Raw genomic sequence first — 20,314 nt, 5'->3', positions numbered from 1 at the left:
AGCGTTTACAAGATAGGGATAGTTTTATAGCATTTTTATTAATAATTTTTTATAATTATATATTTTTTTTACTAGTAATGGCGGCGATCAGCGATTTTTATTGTGACTGCGACATTGTGGGGGACCCATCGGACATTTTTGACACATTTTTGGGACCATTGTCATTTATACAGTAATCACTGCTATATAAATGCAGTGATCCTGTGTAAATGACACTGGCAGTGAAAGGGTTAACCAGTGGGTGGCAGTGTAGGGGTTAAGTGTTCCTAGGGGTGTGTTAACTGTGGGGGGGTTGGGCTTTCATTTAGTGAACACTGATCTCTGCTCCAATCACATGGAGCAGAGATCAGCGTCACTAGTTGCTAGGCAGAATGGAGAAATGTTGTTTACACAGCATTTCCTCCATTCGGCCGCTCCGTGAGACGATCGCGGGGATGCCCGCGGCGATCGAGTCCGCGGGTCCTGCGACCGGACTCACGGGGTCCCGACCAGCGCGGGAGCGCGCCGCTGGCGGCACGCTCCCGATGGCAGGGCGGCATTGAATATTGGACATACCTGTACGCCAATATGCCTGCCCGTGCCATTCTGTCGACGTACATCGTCGTGCGCTGGTCGGGAAGTGGTTAAGGAATAAAAAAACCTTACATTTTAAATCCCCATCAATGCAGCCTTGCACACTGGCACACTGTCCATCTGCAGCCTTCCCCAGTGTCCATCTGATATTCTGACAAGATATTCGGCTCCTCTCGCCACCGACATAGACCGAGCCGAGTGTACTGTGTACTCGTGTACTTGGCTACTCGGCTCCACTTGCAGTCACCCCCCCGTCCCTCCCCGTGGCTTGGATCCTATGATGGACACAACACTGGTCCAATGGTGGGACGTAAAGGCTAGGAGGGCGGGACTGGGCCGGTGGCGTGACTGCGAGTGGAGCCGAGTACAGAGTAGGCTCGGCTTGGTCAATGTCGGCGGCCCTCAGACGTCGGGGATCGGCGTATAACACGCACCCACGATTTTTCCCTGATTTTAAGGGGAAAAAAGTGCGTTTTATATGTCGATAAATAAAGTATGTGGTTTATTGTGTTTTTTTTAATGATCTTTTCACATTAAATTTCTTGAATTTTTGTTACGTTTAACTTCAAGTATTTTGGATGTTCTTCCACAATGATTCCAGTCATATTGGCAGTCAGTCTTTATTAGCTCATATTTGTATATTTTATTAGTTCCAATACAAAATATGTTAAGCATTCTTCAAAGGTAGTTCATAATGTACATTTGGAATTTCCCATGTTGGATAACTGATTGTACAGCCTTTTTATAAATGCTTTTTATACATTTATGTGCATTTTATTAATAAGAACAAAACCGATTCCTAAGATAAAGCCATTTCTAAGAGAAATTTGGGTCTTCCCATGTGGACCTTCTTCTGAAAATATTTACATGGCTGTTATGTCCATGCTGTAGGTGCAGTAATTTCTAGGCAAGTGACCAGGAGGGTACAGACCTGGAAAATCAAGTCCTTACTGGCGTTTTTTTGGGGTTAATGACTCAGATATTGATTTATTTTAAAGTGGTTGTCAACCTCAAACATGAAAACTAACAAAGCACGTCCTTCTTTAGTGTGCACTAGCCTCAATCCAAAGCACAGAGTTTGCTTCCTCTCTGATCTTTCTCTCTCTGCTATCTACATGAGTCACTAATAAGACTCTGTGCCAACACAACAGCCTTCTGCCCCCCCCCAGCACACAGCAGTGGATTGACAGTCTCAGCTCTGCATATTCTCTCTGTCATTGTGTAGAGGGGGTGTGTCCCTTCCCTCACTGAGGTTTCAGGATTCACTAGAGCTCTGTGTTCTAGCTCCATAGTGTGTGTGTGACAATAGGTTCCTGTCTTCCGCCTGCTGTAGCTGAAAAAAAAATCCTTTGATCTGTGTGTTTTAGAAGAGACTACAGGAGAAATGGCTGCAGATAAACAGGTACTTATGCAAGAAGATTTGTTTCATCTCTGTGTATCATCTGAGGTTGACCACTTCACTGGATATATGTAGGGGTTTACAGCCACTTTACATAGTTAGGTTGAAAAAATACACTAGTCCATCTAGTTCAACCAATTAAAACAAAAACACATACATGCAGTTAGAAACCCTCTATATACACTATCCTATACCCACAGTCGATCCAGAGGAAAGGCAAAAAAACCCTCTCCCTTACCCCCTCTCTCTCTCTCCCTCACCCCCTCTCGCTCTCTCTCTCTCGGCTCTCTCTCTCTCCCTCACCCCCTCTCGCTCTCTCGCTCTCTCTCTCTCCCTCACCCCCCTCTCTCTCTCCCTCACCCCCCTCTCTCTCTCCCTCACCCCCTCTCGCTCTCTCTCCCTCACCCCCTCGCTCTCTCTCCCTCACCCCCTCTCGCTCTCTCTCCCTCACCCCCTCTCGCTCTCTCTCCCTCACCCCCTCTCGCTCTCTCTCTCCTCTCTCTCTCCCTCACCCCCCTCTCTCTCTCCCTCACCCCCCTCTCTCTCTCCCTCACCCCCTCTCTCTCTCCCCTCACCCCCTCTCGCTCTCTCTCCCCTCACCCCCTCTCGCTCTCTCTCCCTCACCCCCTCTCGCTCTCTCTCCCTCACCCCCTCTCGCTCTCTCTCCCTCACCCCCTCTCGCTCTCTCTCCTCACCCCCTCTCGCTCTCTCTCTCGCTCCCCCATCCCTCGCTCCCTCTCTCCCCCTCCCCCCTCCTCTCTCTCTCCTCTCTCTCTCTCCCCCCCTCCCCCCTCCCTCTCTCTCTGTCTCTCTCTCTCTCTCTCTCTCTCTCTCTCTCTCTCTCTCCCCCCCTCCCCTCCCCTCCCTCCCCTCTCTCTCTCCCCCCTCCCCTCCCCTCTCTCTCTCTCTCTCTCTCCCTCCCCTCTCTCTTCTCTCTCTCTCTCTCTCTCTCTCTCTCTCTCTCTCTCCCCCTCCTCCCCCTCTCTCTCTCTCTCTCTCTCTCTCTCTCTCTCTCTCTCTCTCTCTCTCTCTCTCTCTCTCCCCCTCCTCCCCTCCTCTCTCTCCTCCCTCACCCCCCCTCTCTCTCTCCCTCACCCCCCTCTCTCTCTCCCTCCCTCACCCCCTCTCTCTCTCTCTCCTCACCCCCTCTCGCTCTCTCTCCCTCACCCCCTCTCGCTCTCTCTCCCTCACCCCCCTCTCGCTCTCTCTCCCTCACCCCCTCTCGCTCTCTCTCCCTCACCCCCTCTCGCTCTCTCTCTCTCCCCCCTCCCTCGCTCCCTCTCTCCCCCCCCCTCCCTTTCTCCCCCTCTCTCTCTCTCTCTCTCTCTCTCTCCCCCCCTCCCCCCCTCCCCTCTCTCTCTGTCTCTCTCTCTCTCTCTCTCTCTCTCTCTCTCTCTCTCTCTCTCTCTCCCCCCCCTCCCCTCCCCTCCCCTCCCCTCCCCTCTCTCTCTCCCCCCCTCCCCTCCCCTCTCTCTCTCTCTCCCTCCCTCTCTCTCTCTCTCTCTCTCTCTCTCTCCCCCTCCTCCCCCCCTCTCTCTCTCTCTCTCTCTCTCTCTCTCTCTCTCTCTCTCTCTCTCTCTCTCTCTCTCCCCTCCTCCCCTCTCTCTCTCTCTCGCTCTCGCTCTCTCCCCCTCCTCTCGCTCTCGCTCTCTCCCCCTCCTCTCGCTCTCTCCCCCTCCCTATCCCTCTCTCCCCCTCCTCTATCCCCTCTCTCTCTCTCTCTCTCTCCCCCTCCTCTATCCCTCTCTCTCTCTTTCCCCCTCCTCTATCCCTCTCTCTCTCTTTCCCCCTCCTCTATCCCTCTCTCTCTCTCTCTCTCTCTCTCTCTCTCCCCTCCTCTCTCTCTCTCTTTCTCTCTGTGTTCTATGAGGCTGCGTGACCCCTGACCCTCTGTCTTGACAGTGCTAATTGGCCCTGTGCTGATCACATGCACCCTACCCCCATGAAAAAAAAAAAGCGATGGGGTCCAGTGTAAGTTTACCTTACAGATTTTCTTTTTTTAATCATCATTCAGCTTCAGTTTGTTTCCAAAATGTGTCATATATTTTATAGAGGAATCATGCATTTCAGAATATTCCTTCCTTTATTTTAGAAACTTAAAGAAGAAAATGACCAACTTAAGCAAGAATTAGAAGACTTGAGGTATATATATATTTCTTTATTAAATATCTCTAAAACAGATAATCTAAACTGCTACAAAGTAAATGTCTTTCTTTTTAACAGACATGTTAATAAATAAAAAAAAATGTAATAAAAAAATGTGTGTGTGTGTGTGTACAGTATCTCACAAAAGTGAGTACACCCCTCACATATTTGTAATTTTTTTTATTATATATTTTTATGTGGCAACACTGAAGAAATGTCACTTTGCTACAATGTAAAGTAGTGAGTGTATAGCTTGTATAAGGGTGTACTCACTTTTGTTGCCAGTGGTGTAGACATTAATGGCTGTGTGTTGAGTTATTTTGAGGGGACAACAAATTTACACTGTTATACAAGCTGTACACTCACTACTTTACATTGTAGAAAAGTTTCATTTGTTCAGTGTTGTCACATGAAAAGATATAATAAAATATTTACAAAATATGAGGGGTGTACACACTTTTGTGGTGTGTGTGTGTATGTATGTATATATGTATATGTATGTATATATATATATATATATATATATATATATATATATATATATATATATATATATATATATATATATATATATATATATAAATTATAATTTTATTGCACTACTGTAAGCACAGGAAGATTTTTTATTTGACATGATTGCATCTTGATGGTTGCACTACGAAAGGCAAAAGGTTTAGGGCCATGGAGGGAGTTAGGGAGTTTGGACATGACAAGAAGTAATTAATGGAAAGTGCCTGTTCAAAAAAGTGAATACAGACTGTATTTTTAACAAGAGCGCCATGGTTTGTAACTGCAGGTAGTGTCAACAAGTCTGGTTTATGAAGCAAATGTTTACTTATTTCAGTAGAGAATGTGCACACTGTTAGCTGCTTGACCTATTTTACATAATTAATATAGTAGTGCAGAATGTATATAGTTTCGTCTTCTCTTTGAAATTTCATTAGGTCACTATCTTTTTATTCTGTGGGAAGCAGTAATTTTCATTGGTATTGCCTGGAATAAACCACCAATGTCGTTAGCTCCGATCCCAATTATACTTGTTTGGGCAGAAATTGTGATCAGCAGCGGGAGGTAGTGAAGAATTCTAAAACTTCATGGGAACGATAGAGTCACACATTACAGAACCTGGCTTTGAGCCTGTGGTGCTTCAGCAAATGAGGAAGGACACTAAATATTAAAGTTTTGAATGCAGTGTTAAAATTTGTATAAAGGAAACTCCAGTAAGTGGTTATATTTCTTATTGTACATCACGGGACACAGAGCCATAGTAGTTACTATGTGGGTTATAGGCCACCTTCAGGTGATAGACACTGACACACCCTAAATTAAAAAGTGCACTCCCTATGTAACCCCTCCCACTTGTGGGAGTACCTCAGTTTTTTTGCTAGTGTCTAAGGTGTAACGCTTCCCTTTTTAGAGAGCTGGACCTAGTAAGGCTAGTAAATGTTCGACGGACAACGGTCTGTTGTCTGATTTTCGTATGGTCAGTACACAAATCCGTCACACAAAAGTTGAAAGTACAAACATGCATGCTCGGTATCAATGCTCACAGAACACAAAATTAGCAGGAGCCCAAATAGCGGCACTCAAGAGCTGAAATTCCTCGTAGTATGCCCCTAATGTTCCTGTTTGTTGCACAACAATTGTGTACCATTAGTATGCAAGACAAGATCCTGGCACATGCCTTTTTTGCCAAAAATCAGACGCTCGATTGGCCAACAATCGTACCGTGTGTATGAGACTTTAAGGCTTCATTGATTGAGGAAAAGAGGTCTTGTTGTCACAAGTAGCATCAATGATACTCTAAGTAGATCTAAGACGCAACTATTTGCTCAAAACAATCTATAATCAAGGGATCCCTGCAGCAGGGACACATTTGCTTTTAGTAGATTTTGTCCAAGCCAAAGCTTGGAAAAGCATAGTCGGAGCTAAAATGGAATTTACAGCAGGGTGCATGCCATTGAGAACAGAGCTCTGGAGAGAGCTTCCATCCACTTATCGGTTGGGTCCCTAATGACTGGTGTATCTTTTACTGGAATGCTGGATGATTTGTTAAGGAGCGATACTGCCAGATCCACAAGGAGAGCAGACTACTCTTTGACAAAGCCCTCTTCCAACAAGGCTCATAAGCTCTTGCGGGTAATAAACATCTTGTTGGGGTGTTTCCAATCTTCATAAAGAAACACTTGGAACAGCAAGTGCAACAGGAAAATTTTGTCCATCCTAGGGGGTCCAAGACTTGAAACAACACTGATAGAAGTAACATATTAATATAAAGTATAAAGAGGGGAGTGGCGCTGAAAAAACTTAACCGTGTACTGATCATACAGGATCAAACCAATCCTGATGGATGCTAAAGTGCATGAACTTGGTTTGACCGTATTTTGACACTACATTGTTAAGTTCTTGGCAGCACCAATCACCTCGTTACACTTTCTATTATACTAATACTTCACCTAGTGGAGATTCCAGGGCAGGCAGCAGCCACGTTTATACCTAATTTATACGTACAGTGGTGTGAAAAAGTGTTTGCCCCCTTCCTCATTTCCTGTTCCTTTGCATGTTTGTCACACTTAAGTGTTTCGGAACATCAAACCAATGTAAACAATAGTCAGGGACAACACAAGTAAACACAAAATGCAATTTGTAAATGAAGGTGTTTATGGCCCTGTGTGAAAAAGTGATTGCCCCCCCTTGTTAAAACATACTATAACTGTGGTTGTCCACACCTGAGTTCAATTTCTCTAGCCACACCCAGGCCTGATTATTGCCACACCTGTTCACAATCACCTGTTCACAATCACAGTTCAATTTCTCTAGCCACACCCAGGCCTGATTATTGCCACACCTGTTCACAATCAAGGCATCACTTAAATAGGAGCTGCTTGACACAGTAAGGTCCACCAGAAGATCCTTAAAAGCTACACATCATGCCGAGACCCAAAGAAATTCAGGAACAATTGAGAAAGAAAGTAATTGAGATCTATCAGTCTGGAAAGGGTTATAAAGCCATTTCCAAAGCTTTGGGAATCCAGCGAGCCTCAGTGAGAGCCATTATCCACAAATGGCGAAGACATGGAACAGTGGTGAACCTTCCCAGGAGTGGCCGGCCGCCCAAAATTACCCCAAGAGCGCAGCGACGACTCATCCAAGAGGTCACAAAAGACCCCACAACAATGTCCAAGGAACTGCAGGCCTCACTTGCCTCAGTTAAGGTCAGCGTTCATGCCTCCACCATCAGGAAAAGACTGGGCAAAAAGGGCCTGCATGGCAGAGTTCCAAGGAGAAAACCACTGCTGAGCAAAAAGAACATCAAAGCTCGTCTCAATTTCTCCACAACACATCTTGATGATCCCCAAGACTTTTGGGACAACATTCTGTGGACCGATGAGACAAAAGTGGAACTCTTTGGAAGGTGTGTGTCCAAGTATATCTGGCGTAGAAGGAACACTGCATTTCATAAAAAGAACATTATACCAACAGTAAAATATGGTGGTGGTAGTGTGATGGTCTGGGGCTGTTTTGCTGCTTCAGGACCTGGAAGACTTGCCGTGATAAAAGGAACTATGAATTCTGCTGTCTACCAAGAGATCCTGAAGGAGAATGTCCGACCATCTGTTCGTGTACTCAAGCTGAAACGAACTTGGGTTCTGCAGCAGGACAATGATCCTAAACACACCAGCAAGTCCACCACGGAATGGCTGAAGAAAAACAAAATGAAGACTTTGGAGTGGCCTAGCCAAAGTCCTGACCTGAATCCTATTGAGATGTTGTGGTATGACCTTAAAAAGGCCGTTCATGCTCGAAAACCCTCTAATGTAACTGAATTAGGACAATTCTGCAAAGATGAGTGGGCCAAAATTCCTCCAGGACGCTGTAAAAGCCTCATTGCACGTTATTGCAAACACTTGGTTGCAGTTGTTGCTGCTAAGGGTGGCCCAACCAGTTATTAGGTTTAGGGGGCAATCACTTTTTCACACAGGGCCATGATGGTTTGGATTTTTTTTTAACCTTTAATAATAAACACCTTCATTTACAAATTGCATTTTGTGTTTACTTGTGTTGTCCTTGACTATTGTTTAAATTGGTTTGATGTTCCGAAACACTTAAGTGTGACAAACATGCAAAGGAACAGGAAATGAGGAAGGGGGCAAACACTTTTTCACACCCATGTATCTTATAGAAGTAACAGATTGATCCTGTAGTTTCAGAGTGGTGCATGACACATCAATAAGAAACAAAGCCGTCTCTTTTACTTTGATTGTGATGTTAAAAGACTGAAACTCCTTGGAGGCAAGTCCATCCAGCAAAGACCGGAGTGACTCCGCATCAGTCTCAGTGGCTGAAGGCTAAGAGGCTGCTAGGGCAATGGGCAATTCAAATACAAAGTCTGCAGGAAAAGCACAGGGGTGCTTATGGCCTCTGTATTCGTAGTCCCCAACTAACTGGCTAATTTGGGCCATAAAGTCATGCAGGACTGTAATAAAAACCTCAGCCAGGAGGGCAGAGGAACCAGCCACAAGCAACAGAGAATGCTTAAAGCCCAATTGTAGTTTTTATTAAAATTATAAACATAAAATCAAGGTGCAGCAAGAGTAATTTTTCAATGTTTCTTTTTTTTTTTTTTTTTTTTTTTTTTTGGTAACCGTACCTCCAGCCCCAGCAGAAATTTCTGTGTACAACATTTGTCTGCAGACAACGTCTGTGCTGTATGAAATACTCACACCACATCCAAAAAGAAATACTTAGTATTTCTGTGTGTTGAATATCACATGGTTTTCCTACTTAATCCCATGGTTTAATAATGACAGCAACAATAGCACATATTTTCTGTATGAATGGTTACATTTGTTTGATGTTTACTAGATAATTATCCATTAATTTACTTCTCAAGTTTTAATAGCCCAAATTAAGTAATTGTATGTAACAATATTGGATGCTTTTTCTTCTTTGCTTTAGGCTTCAGTACAAACGACTGATTGAAGAGGGACAGAATGAATGCTTGGATGAGAGACGGATCAATCTTTTGAAGTCTCAGGTGTTGCAGTTGGAAAGGCAGGTAATGTGTGTAAAGGAAAATGTATGAATGTGGGAGTTATGGCTCATTTAAAGTACACGGGAAAAATAATAATTAAGTGCTATAAGTTGACCTTCTCAATGAGCAGAATGGGTTGGTGAGTAAAGTACAGCTTTTGTAGTTACTGTATTTAACATCATAAGATAATCAACCACCAAGTAAAGATTATTATATAATGTGAAAGAAATTAAAAATCAGCAACCCCTAAGCCATTTGATGTGCCCTACTGGACTTACAGGCATACATTAATGTTGCATGACCCACCAACAAATTTTTATGGATGTGGTACCACAACTAAGCAAAAATTGGGAAAAAATATTATTTCAAAGCATAGATGGACCAGTTTCACCACTTACCTACAGGGCACTTGCACCTTCCTGCCCAGGCCGTTTTTAACTTTTCAGCGCTGTCACACATTGAATGACAATTGCACAGTCATGCTACACTGTAACCAAATGAATTTTTTATCATTTTCTTCACACAAATTGAAATTTCTTTTGGTGGTATTTAATCACTGCTGGGTTTTTTTATTTTTTACAGAAAAAAAAGAACAAATTTGAAAAAAAAAAGTTTTTTCACTTAGTTTCTGTCAGTAAATTTTGTAAGTATTTTTTCTCCATCACTGATGTATGCTGATGAGGCAGCAATGATGGGCATTGATGAGGCGGAACATCTGGGCACTGATTAGGTGACACTGATGAGGAGGCACTAATATGCCGACACTGGCGGGCACTGATAAGCGTCACTGATAGGCATTGATGGACAGCAGTGATGGGCAGCACTTATAGTCAGCACTGACTGGCATCACTAATGGGCACTGATTGGTGGCACTTATGGGCCCCGGTTGGTGACACTTTTGGCGCTATAATGTAATCAGGCCACTGATGATCAGTGCCCTGATTACATGTTTTGTTGCCCCCTGCGAGGAGATGCCGCTGATCAGCTCTTTTCGCCATACACTCTGTCAGTGTGAGGCGAGGAGCAGCGATTACCGGCGTCTCCATGTTTACATGCGACTGGCTGTGATTGGACACAGCCGATCACATGGTAAAAGATCCGCGGAAGTTGCTCTTTACAGAGATTGGTTTTGCGTCATGTTGCTAGGACACACGAGAGCAGCCGTTCTGGGACACCGTCATATGACGGCATCTCAGAACGAGAACCGCACTGCCGTCGTTTGAAGATGGGCGGGCGGCAACTAGTTAAAGGAGTTGTAAAGTCAGAATGTTTTTTATCTTAATGCATTCTGTGTGCAGCAACCCATCCTTGGCACCCCTAATACTTACCCAAGCCTCCTCTCTGTCCAGCGATGTCCATAAGTGTCTCGGCCGTCCGAGACGCTCCTTCCTGATTGGCTGAGACACGGCAGTGGCACCATTGGCTCACACTGCTGTCAATCAAAGTCAGTCAGCCAATCAGGTGAGAGAGGGGGCGGGGCCAGGTCACAGCTCTGTGTCTGAATGGACATAGGGAGCTGTGACTCGGCTCAGGTGCCCCCACAGCAAGCTGCTTGCTGTGGGGGCACACAACAGGAGGAGGGAGAGCCGAGGAGAGCAGAAGAGGGACCCGGAAGAGGGACCCGGAAGAGGAGGATTGGAGCTGCTCTATGCAAATTCATTTCACAGAGCAGGCAAATATAGCATGTTTGTTATTTTTATTGAAAAAAATGAGGTGGGGGGGAGCCCACAGAGGAGCACAGAGGACACTCAAGGATGATCAGTGCGGCAGTGGTGGAAGTTATAATCACTGATCTCCCTGTGTGGCTTTCAGTAAAGCAGTTGAAAGCCATGAAGGGGAGAGGAGGAGAAGCGGCAGGGTGATTATATCTTCCCCACTGCCGCACCGATCAACCCTGATTGTCCAGGTACCGGACTAGGCATCAGGAGCATTTGCACGAGTACAAGTACTCCTGCAAATACTCTGTATTGGCATACCAATATTAGTATCGGTGCAACCCTAGTCCTAAAGATATTATAGCAGTATGGATCTACAGTGAGTATACAGTCATGAGTAATACATTCTAATGGCATCTCTGAATAATATTCAGTACACAATTGTCAGTATATGCTCTCCTAGCCAATGCCAAAACATGCTGTACATAAACTTTTAGAGAAAATTAGAACATTCGAATGTACTCCTACATTTCATATTCTTGATATGTGTTTTCTGTACCATGTACTTATATGAAAAAATATCCGATTCTCTTTGTTTCTGCTTCCTTTGTGTTTTATATGTCTGGGGTCCCTGCCAGTGCCTCTGCTTTCCTATCAGAAACTGGCCACACTAGGCCTGAGAGCTCGGTGTGGTCAGTTCTCTCGCTGTGCTGGGAACTCAGCCTGCTCTCCTCTGATGATCAGACATGTGCTGAGACCCTCTCCCCCATGCACAGCCTTTCACTGTGAAGATCAATGTGCTGTTCTTTCTCCTCCCCAACCTCTCTGAGCTCCTTATGCAGCTACGTACAGAGGTAATGTGATCACTTACAATAAAAGTAAAAAGGTTATTTATAATGACTTTTTTTATGCATACAGGAAGGTTTTGCATTTCATTTCTGTTTTAAACAAAATGGGTTGTTTTACATGGTTCACATGTACTTTAGCTTGGTCACTTGCTCTTTGGGAATTATAATAGCATAATATCTAACTGCAAGGTCATATAAGGATATCATTATTACTTGGTATAACCGTACACCATTATCTAAAAATTTGTCACCCCGGCTCTTTATCTGCTCTTTGCCTTGGTTGTACAGGAGGCATTCAATGGAGTTTGCTGGAATATTCTGTCCTTAGTCTTGGATAAATGTAGTTTAAATAAAACAAAAAAAAATTTAAATCAGAAAAATGTTTATTGTGCCAAACGTTAACAGACATTGATTACAATGAACAATATGGGTAAAAGCAACCCAAGACATACATTACAGAAATCTACATATTTGGCCACATATAAACCAACATTATTATTATTCAGGATTTATATAGCACTAATAGTTTGCACAGAGCTTTACAACATTGGGGCAGACAGGTAAGTTACAAGACAATTTAATACAGAAGGGATCAGAGGGTCCTGGTCATTAGAGCTTACAATCTAGAAGGAAGGGTCAAGTGGAACAAAAAGGTAATAGCTGTGGGAGATGATCAAATGGAGAAAATTTAAAATAAAGTTGTGTGGGTAGGATAGGCTTCTCTGAAGAGCAGGGTTTTCACAGATCGTCTAAACTTCTAAAGGCTAATGGAGTAGGATATAATTGGACAGTTTGGGGTAAGGAGTTCCATAGGATTAGAGAGGCTCTGGAATAATCTTGGAGGCGAGCATGGGAGGAGGTAGAGAGCAGGAGGTCTTGAGAAGAATGAAGAGAACAATTAGGTTGGTATTTTGAGACAAGGTTAGTAATGTAGCTGGGGCAAAGTTGTGGATGGCTTTGTAAGTGGTAGCTTATTTTGAATTGAATTTGTTGAGTCAGCAGAAGCCAGGGGAGCGATTGACAGAGAGGAGTAGCAGACACAGATCAGTTGGTACGGTGTATGAGTCTGGCATGCTGGATTCAAAGGGGGCGGGGGGGGGGGGATAGACTATGTAGAGGTAAGCCAATGAGGAGGGAATTGCAGTAGTCAAGGCGAGAGATCACCAGGGAGTGAATTAAGAACTTTGTTGCATCATTAGCTAGAAAAGGACGTATTTTGGAGATGTTGCGGTGGTTGAGGCGGCAAGATCTGGACAGTGATTGGACATGAGGCTTAACCACTTGGGACCCGCGCTATAGCCGAATGACGGCTACAGCGCGGATCTCCTTTTCCGGGACTACGTCTATTGACGTAGTCCCGTGCACGAGCGGCCTGCGCGCCCCCTGAGGGGCGCGCTCTGTGATCTGCGAGTCTATAAAACTCGCCTGATCACCGATCAGAGCAAGGGGTCGATCCCGACCCCTTATCACGTGATCAGCTGTCAGCCAATGACAGCTGATCATGTAATATAACGGAGCCGGTAATCGGCCATTATTCCTCCTCGCGCTGACAGCGCGAAGAGAAAAAAAAAAAGCCATCAGTCCCGATCACGGCCAGCCCTGCCAGTGCCCACCTGCCCCCTCATCAATAAAGATGATAAAAAAATAAGTGCCCCCCGTCAGTGGGGCCCACAGTGCCACCCAGCAGTGCCCACAGTGCCACCCAGCAGTGCCACCCAGCAGTGCCCACAATCTGCCTCAACAAAGGTCCTGCACCCCAGTGCCACATATCCGTGCCCATCAGTGTCATCTACCAGTGCTCAGCAGTGCCGCCCATCAGTGCCCAGCAGTGCCACCTATCAGAGCCACCTATCAGTCCCATCTATCAGTGGTACCTATCAGTGCCCCTTAGTGCCACCCATCCGTGCCACCCATCCGTGCCACCCATCCGTGCCACCCATCCGTGCCACCCATCCGTGCCACCCATCCGTGCCACCCATCCGTGCCACCCATCCGTGCCACCCATCTGTGCCACCCATCCGTGCCATCTTATCTGTGCCCATCTTTGCCCATCAGTGCCGCCTTATCTGTGCCCATCGGTGCCACCTTAACTATACCTATCAGTGCCCACCAGTGCAGCCTATCAGTGCCGCCTCATCAGCGCACTTCAATGAAGGAGAAAAAGGACCTGTTTGCAAAATTTTATAACAAACTATTAAACATGATTATTTATTTTTTTTGCATCTTTTTTTGTTTAGCAAAAAATAAAACTCCCAGCTGTAATTAAATACCACCAAAAGAAAGCTCTATTTGTGGGAAAAAAATGATAAAAATTTCATTTGGGTACAGTGTTGTATGCCCGCGCAATTATCATTCAAAGTGCATCAGCGCTGAAAGCTGAAAATTGGTCTGGGACTGAGGGGGGTTTAAGTGCCCAGTAAGCAAGTGGTTAAAGGAGAATTCAGAGTCCAGGACTACACTTAGGACCTTGGTATGTGGGGATGGGCTTATGATTGTGCCATCGATTTTGACAGAGAGATCAGGGGAAGAGGCACATGGGAGAGCAATATAACTCTGGCAATGTATTACCTGAGGACAGTTTGGTAAGTGGAAAGTATTGTATACATATAATATGAAAAGAGAATCAAGGCATAGTAGTATAAGGCAAAAAAAATCAAAACAAAACAATTGAACCAAGAATATGCGTTTTCCCTCTTCCTAAGGGTAAAACTAACAACCAACAGGCCATATACCATCTAGAGTTTTTCAATCTTAGGAAAAGATAACAAAAGCAGCCTCCAGGTAATAGAACAGAAGATGTGACTCTCAATTCATCTCACGGAAGGTGTGCTTATATGGACAATTTCCCTGAGGCCACGTATGTGTAATAGACACAGAGATACTAGGTACTCACACTTGCAGTAATCTGTGCAAAATCAAATGTGGTGGGACTAACCCAGGAGTATCTAGCCATGCCTGCCTGATAGAAGAACAATTGTGATTGGCGTTTCTGTGTTGACATGTCAATTGTTCTCTTATCAATATGCAATTGACCTGTTCTATCAATTGTTTTCTAGTGAGTAGGTGAGAGTATAGCCAGAATCAAGCTATTTGCTCCTGGGCTATATACAAGAGCCTGTGTACAGCTAAATTACATGGGGGAATAAAAACCTCATCTACTTATCCCTATAGCCAAACCATAGGATCTAGCGAGAACCTTGATAATATATACTGCAGAGATAGTGTCGGTCACATCCTTCCAGTAGCAAAATGGTTTGCATAAATTTGCACTTAGTCCTTATATATGATGTTTCTTTCTTGATTTTTTTTTTTTTTTTTTTTTTCATTTTTTTATTTTGTTTTACATAGAAAAGGTTACAAAACATAACTGTACAGTAGATAAGCATACAGATACAAATACTTGTGTAATGAATACAAAACAACCGACGGCATAAAAGCCCTAGGTTTTGGGATGAATGGACCCAAGTGGGTCCCAGTAGCCTATACAATCCGAGTATACCAGATATATGGTTAAAGTCAGTAGCCTTAGGGTACATAACCTCTAGAGTGGGGAAAGGACGGGGTAACTGAAAGTCTTGATGAGAAATGCACAGCTTAGGGGCCAGAATGTCAAGGTGGCCTAAGGGCCACAGGATCTCCATGGGGAAGCAGTTTGAGCCTACCCAGAGAGCCCGCAAGGATGCTTTGGAGATACCAAGCCGTAAATCGGAATGGGTGCATATTTCTTGATTTTTTAAAGTGACCAAGCAAGGTTGCTCATTACCGCTCTTTAACTTTACATTAATAATAAAGCCTCTTGCTAAACCAATCACACAAAATTCTGATGTGACTAGGATTAAATATGCAAATACTGAACTCAAAATATGGTGATGTGCCAACAATGTTTTCTGTTTGTTGTCATAAATCTCTTTCAAGTAAATCCAAAAAGTTGTACGTGACTTTGGAAAAATGTATTATGATGTTAAACAAATTTAGGCCATAAATTCCAAACTGGTAAAAGAAAACTGAAGAAAAGGTACGAGGTATGAGTAAGTGGATAACTCATTGGGTATCTGGGCATTTCTTTTGAGATCTCCAAGCAAGTTACTTTTTCAGTTGTAACAAACCTTTAGGCTCAGTTCACACTACTGTGATGTGATTTTGATGCAATTTGCATTGTGACTTTGGTTGCATTTTGGATGTGGTTTGCATATTTTATGGGGCCAAGTCACACTGTAAATCACACCAATATAGCACAGGAACCTTTCCCAAAATTGCACCGCAAAGTTGCCTTAATGTGAACGGGCTTCATTGCAAATAATGTGATTTCTCTTGTCATGCAATTCTGTGTGGTTCAGATCGCATCTGAACTTGAACTAGCGTGAACAAGGCCTTAATGTCCTCTGTTTACCAATAAAACATGTAATCTCACAATTTTGTATCAGGAAAAATAATTATACCGACCCTTATATTACTGTGTGTCTCCCCAAAACAGCAATATTCTTACTTTTCCTTTCCTTGTTAAAAGGAACTATGAAACAGAAATTGCTATTCGCAAATATCTGAACCCCACAATTAATGCCTCTGCAGCGGTGACTGGTATTAGCATTGGCGACATGAGAACCCCAGGCTTTATAAACTATTTATACGGTTTCTATTCTATACTATTCACATTTTGCTGAAATAACTCACTGCCAAGCAAATTGGCAACACAGTCATCTGCAGATGTCTATGCAATAGTTTTTCTGTGTATTTGCAAACCCTGGTCCTATTATCTGGGGTAGCCAACTGTGACAGATTTGCAAAGGTACGAGACATGTTTTCACACTAAACAGACACATAATAAAGAAGTGGCCAGGGTTACCAAACTGCCAGACATGGAAAAGGGTTGGATTCAAAATTTAGATCTGTTACTTTGATAAGTTGACGGCGCTAATTACTAAGCCACTACTCTAGACTACAGTGATTCTATAGTTAAAATGCCCATCACCTAATACTAACCACCTCACCTTTCTTTTGTTATGATTTAAAGAGTAAAAATGCCTTTTAATAGCCATGAATTGGCTATATGTCTGCACAGAGACATGATTTCAGATGAAGGAGAGGGATCAGAGTTAAAGAATAGATGCTGAAGGGCCAATTGTCTCTCAAGGTCAATCCTCAGACAACTTCAGCTAAGGCCACCTCACTAAATACTCAATCTCAGGCCCTCTTTTTAGGACTCATTTACACTTGAGGTTGGTTAGCCAGGTTCTTAAACTGCTGGTTTTATGATTATATTTTTATCCTTTTCATTCTATTAGGTGATGCTGCTGACAGAAGGGCTCAGCTGCAGAGCATCAGTATTACTTGAATTTGGCAATGCGCTACAAGCTGTTCTTGATAAGCTTCAGTAAGTATACGTTTTTTTTAGCTTTAATGGTATATGTACATTTTTGTTAACAAGTACATTATTTCTTTCATAGGTTTCCATTAAAATAGAGAATTTGTTTATTTTTTGTAAGGTTATTGAAAAGATGCCCATACACACAAATGCTGCCATTTACAAGCATATATCCATGTGCAGCAGATTTTTCAATTCACTCATATAGACAGAAGTATGCAGCTGCTGGGGCTCCTGGGAGCAGCAAATACAAGTGAATTTAATGCTATACACGCATGCCTGCAAATATGTTTGTGTGTATGAACGTTTAATGTGTCACCCACACAAGCCAGAAGTATATTACAGTTCTCAAGGGCATATTAGAAACGGTTAAAGCAAGGCTCATGTTTTATACTTACACCCACATAATTCTTATATTTGAGCAGAATGAACTACCTTTTGTCTGATATCTGTACAATACACTGATCATCCACCACTTTATGACCATTAGCAGGCTAAGTGAATAACACTGATTATCACGCTCCATTGACATCTGAAAGTCATTAAGCTATATTAGGCAAAAAGTAATGAAGTTGATAGCAGATAAAATGGGCATCACAGTTTGTTGTGTATGGGACTACGTAGCCACAGACTAGTCAGTGTGCCCATGCTGACCCGTGCCCACAGCCAAAAGCACCTACAATGGGAACGGGGGCATCAGAACTGGACCACAGAGCAATGGAAGAAGGTGGTCTGGTTTGATGAATCATGTTCTTTATAACATTATTTACATTCTTTTACATTATGTGGATGGCCGGGTGCATGTATGTCGTTTGCCTAGAGAAGCGATAAACAGGATGTAGTATGAGAAGTGGGCAAGCTGGCAGAGGCAGTGTGATGCTTTGGGCAACATTCTGCTGGGAAATCTTGTGTCCTGACATTCATGTGGATGTTACTTTGACATGTACCACCAACATTGTTGGTGACTAAGTACACCCTTTCATGGAAGCAGTATTCCCTGATGGCAGTGGCCTCTTTTAGTAGGATAATGTGTCCTGCCACACTGCAAACATTATTCAAGAATGGTTTGAGGAACACATCAATGAGTTTGAGGTGTTGACTTGGCCCCCGAATTCTCCAAATCTCAGTTCATCGAGCACCTGTGGGATGTTCTAGAAAAAAGTCTGATCCATGGAGGCCCCACCTTGCAACTTACAGAATGTAAAGGATCTGCTGCTGATGGCTTGATGCCAGATACCACAGCATACCTTCAGAGGTCTAGTGGCACCCATGCCTTGACAGGTCAAATATATGTTTTGGTGGCAAAAGTGGACCTACTTAATATTAGGTGGGTGGTCATTAAGATAGTATGCTGGGCCAATTTTTCTTAATTTATATTAGTAATGACTGCAAAAACAATATTTGTGTATTGATGTTTTTTTTTTTTTTTTTTATATTATTAATAGAATCACTATATCCTGAAGTGCAGTGCAACGATCATGTGATAAAAAAGAAAACTGTGCAGCAAATTATTGAAATTGCATTAAAGATAAATATAAAAAGGTGACCTAATGAAATTAATAATCAACATTTAATTTAGTCACGTTTTTATGATATTTGTCTTTATTGCAATTTCAGTAATTTTCTGCACAGTTTTCTTTGAGACATTGTAACATTTATTTGGCCGCGGGGACGCACAACTTGAGTAGCAGCAACATAACTTTCAGTTTCTGTCTAATAATTGTTTTGGTTTGGATTAGCACAGAGATATTTGGTTTCACGATTAATAGAGTGTTTTTATTCGCAAAGGTTTTTACTTGCCAGTGAAAATGGTTTGCCAGAAGTTCCAATCACTAGAGTAGAATTAATACGAATGATTGAAATATGCCGCACCATGCAGGACAAGCTACGTCACAATCATCAGGTAAGAAAACCCGATGATTTTTGTTGTTTTTCTATTGTCATGCGTTCATCCTTAAAGTAGAACAATGGATTCACGTTAAATAAAAAGCAGCATTTAATTACAAGTACATCTGCACTAAGCCCAGTCCTGCTCATGCATTATTGGATCGACAGCACTGCCTCTGTTGCTGAAACCCTCCCCCTGTGGGCTGAAGGGTCTAGGGGGGCAGACCATGTGACACACGAATGATGATTTGGCTCAATTGGGGAAGGTAAAAGAGTATTTTTTTGTACCTCACTTTACCTTCCCACACTGCAATTTCACTACTCTTGCAGTCTGCATAGTCTCATTACCATGTATGTCTAGTTTACTTGTTGTTTTTTTAGCCTGTGGGTCTAAAATGTTTGCTTTAAAATGGAAGTGATTTTGCTCAGTAGCTAATTTTAGGGCCCCTTCACACTAAGGAGTTTTGCATTAAAAGAAGCGCCTGAAAAGCTTAAGAACAATGCTTCCCTTTTTGTGTTCACATGGGGGTGATGCACTTCCGTTGTGGTGAAAAAAAAAATCTTGCTTGAGGCATATTTGGGTAGCTAAAAATAATGCACCAAGAACACACTTTCACATTGAAAGCAATAAAAACCGCACTAAAACGGCAGCAATAACATGTCTGCCATGCGTTTTTAGTGCAGTTTTTGAGTCATTTGTTCTTTAAAAACTGCACCGCAAAGGTGGTAAAATCGTGGCAAATAGGCTTATACATTTTTGCAGTGGATCAGTGAGAAAGTGCCCTTAGTCTCAAACTGACAGACTGGTTCATTATCATGCTTGGTCACGTGTAGGTTATAAGTTAGGTGGTATGGGAAGGCAGTGTCGCATGTTATTGAAATCTATACAATTATTCCAGTATGGGTTTTGGCCTGATTGGGTTTAAGAGACCGTGATTTGTAAATATTATTTCCTATAAGATAACTATTGTGTACAGCCTATGGATCTTCCCTATTTAGCTGACAAGGACATTCACCATTCCGGTAAATTTCATCACAAGATCGCTCTTTTGTGATACTGCCACAGTGCCACCTGACTACTTGGTTTTCAATGTCTGATAATATGACGTTCATAATTTCTATATATGGGCAAATCTTTGTGCTGCTAACAATAATGCTATTAGACAATCTTGTCCTGCATGTAACAGGACGAGCTTATTTATTTTACAATGATTGCATGCATTTCTTCGTAGTGCAGTTATTAGTTCATATGAAAATAAATAATTGCTAGTTTGAAGGGTTGATTTTGTTGATTAGGAGTGAAGTGGCTGGAATGTATTTTCCTAAATGAACTGTAGTCTATGAACAAAGAACTGTTTTAACATGCTGTATGTCCTGACAAACACTAGATGGCGCTGTGTAACTTTGGAA

At 43.0% G+C, this 20,314-nt stretch overlaps 1 protein-coding gene across 1 annotated transcript in view; it reads left to right on the top strand.

The window, feature by feature from the left end:
* LOC143940699 (uncharacterized) overlaps positions 1-20,314 on the top strand; it is a 191,727-nt gene that overhangs the window by 30,524 nt on the left and 140,889 nt on the right. Inside the window, exons 5-8 of the mRNA XM_077462345.1 lie at positions 4,065-4,114; positions 9,077-9,176; positions 16,938-17,026; positions 18,806-18,920. Coding sequence (XP_077318471.1) covers positions 4,065-4,114; positions 9,077-9,176; positions 16,938-17,026; positions 18,806-18,920 — 354 coding nt within the window. The remainder of the gene's footprint in view (positions 1-4,064; positions 4,115-9,076; positions 9,177-16,937; positions 17,027-18,805; positions 18,921-20,314) is intronic.

Source organism: Lithobates pipiens, unplaced genomic scaffold (genome assembly GCF_037356315.1).
Source record: "Lithobates pipiens isolate NorthernLeopardFrog02 unplaced genomic scaffold, aLitPip1_a1.2 Scaffold_3, whole genome shotgun sequence".
In the NCBI taxonomy this organism is placed as follows: domain Eukaryota; kingdom Metazoa; phylum Chordata; class Amphibia; order Anura; family Ranidae; genus Lithobates; species Lithobates pipiens.
The sequence above is the reverse complement of the archived record's forward strand: the minus strand, read 5'-3'. Positions and strand labels throughout refer to the sequence as shown.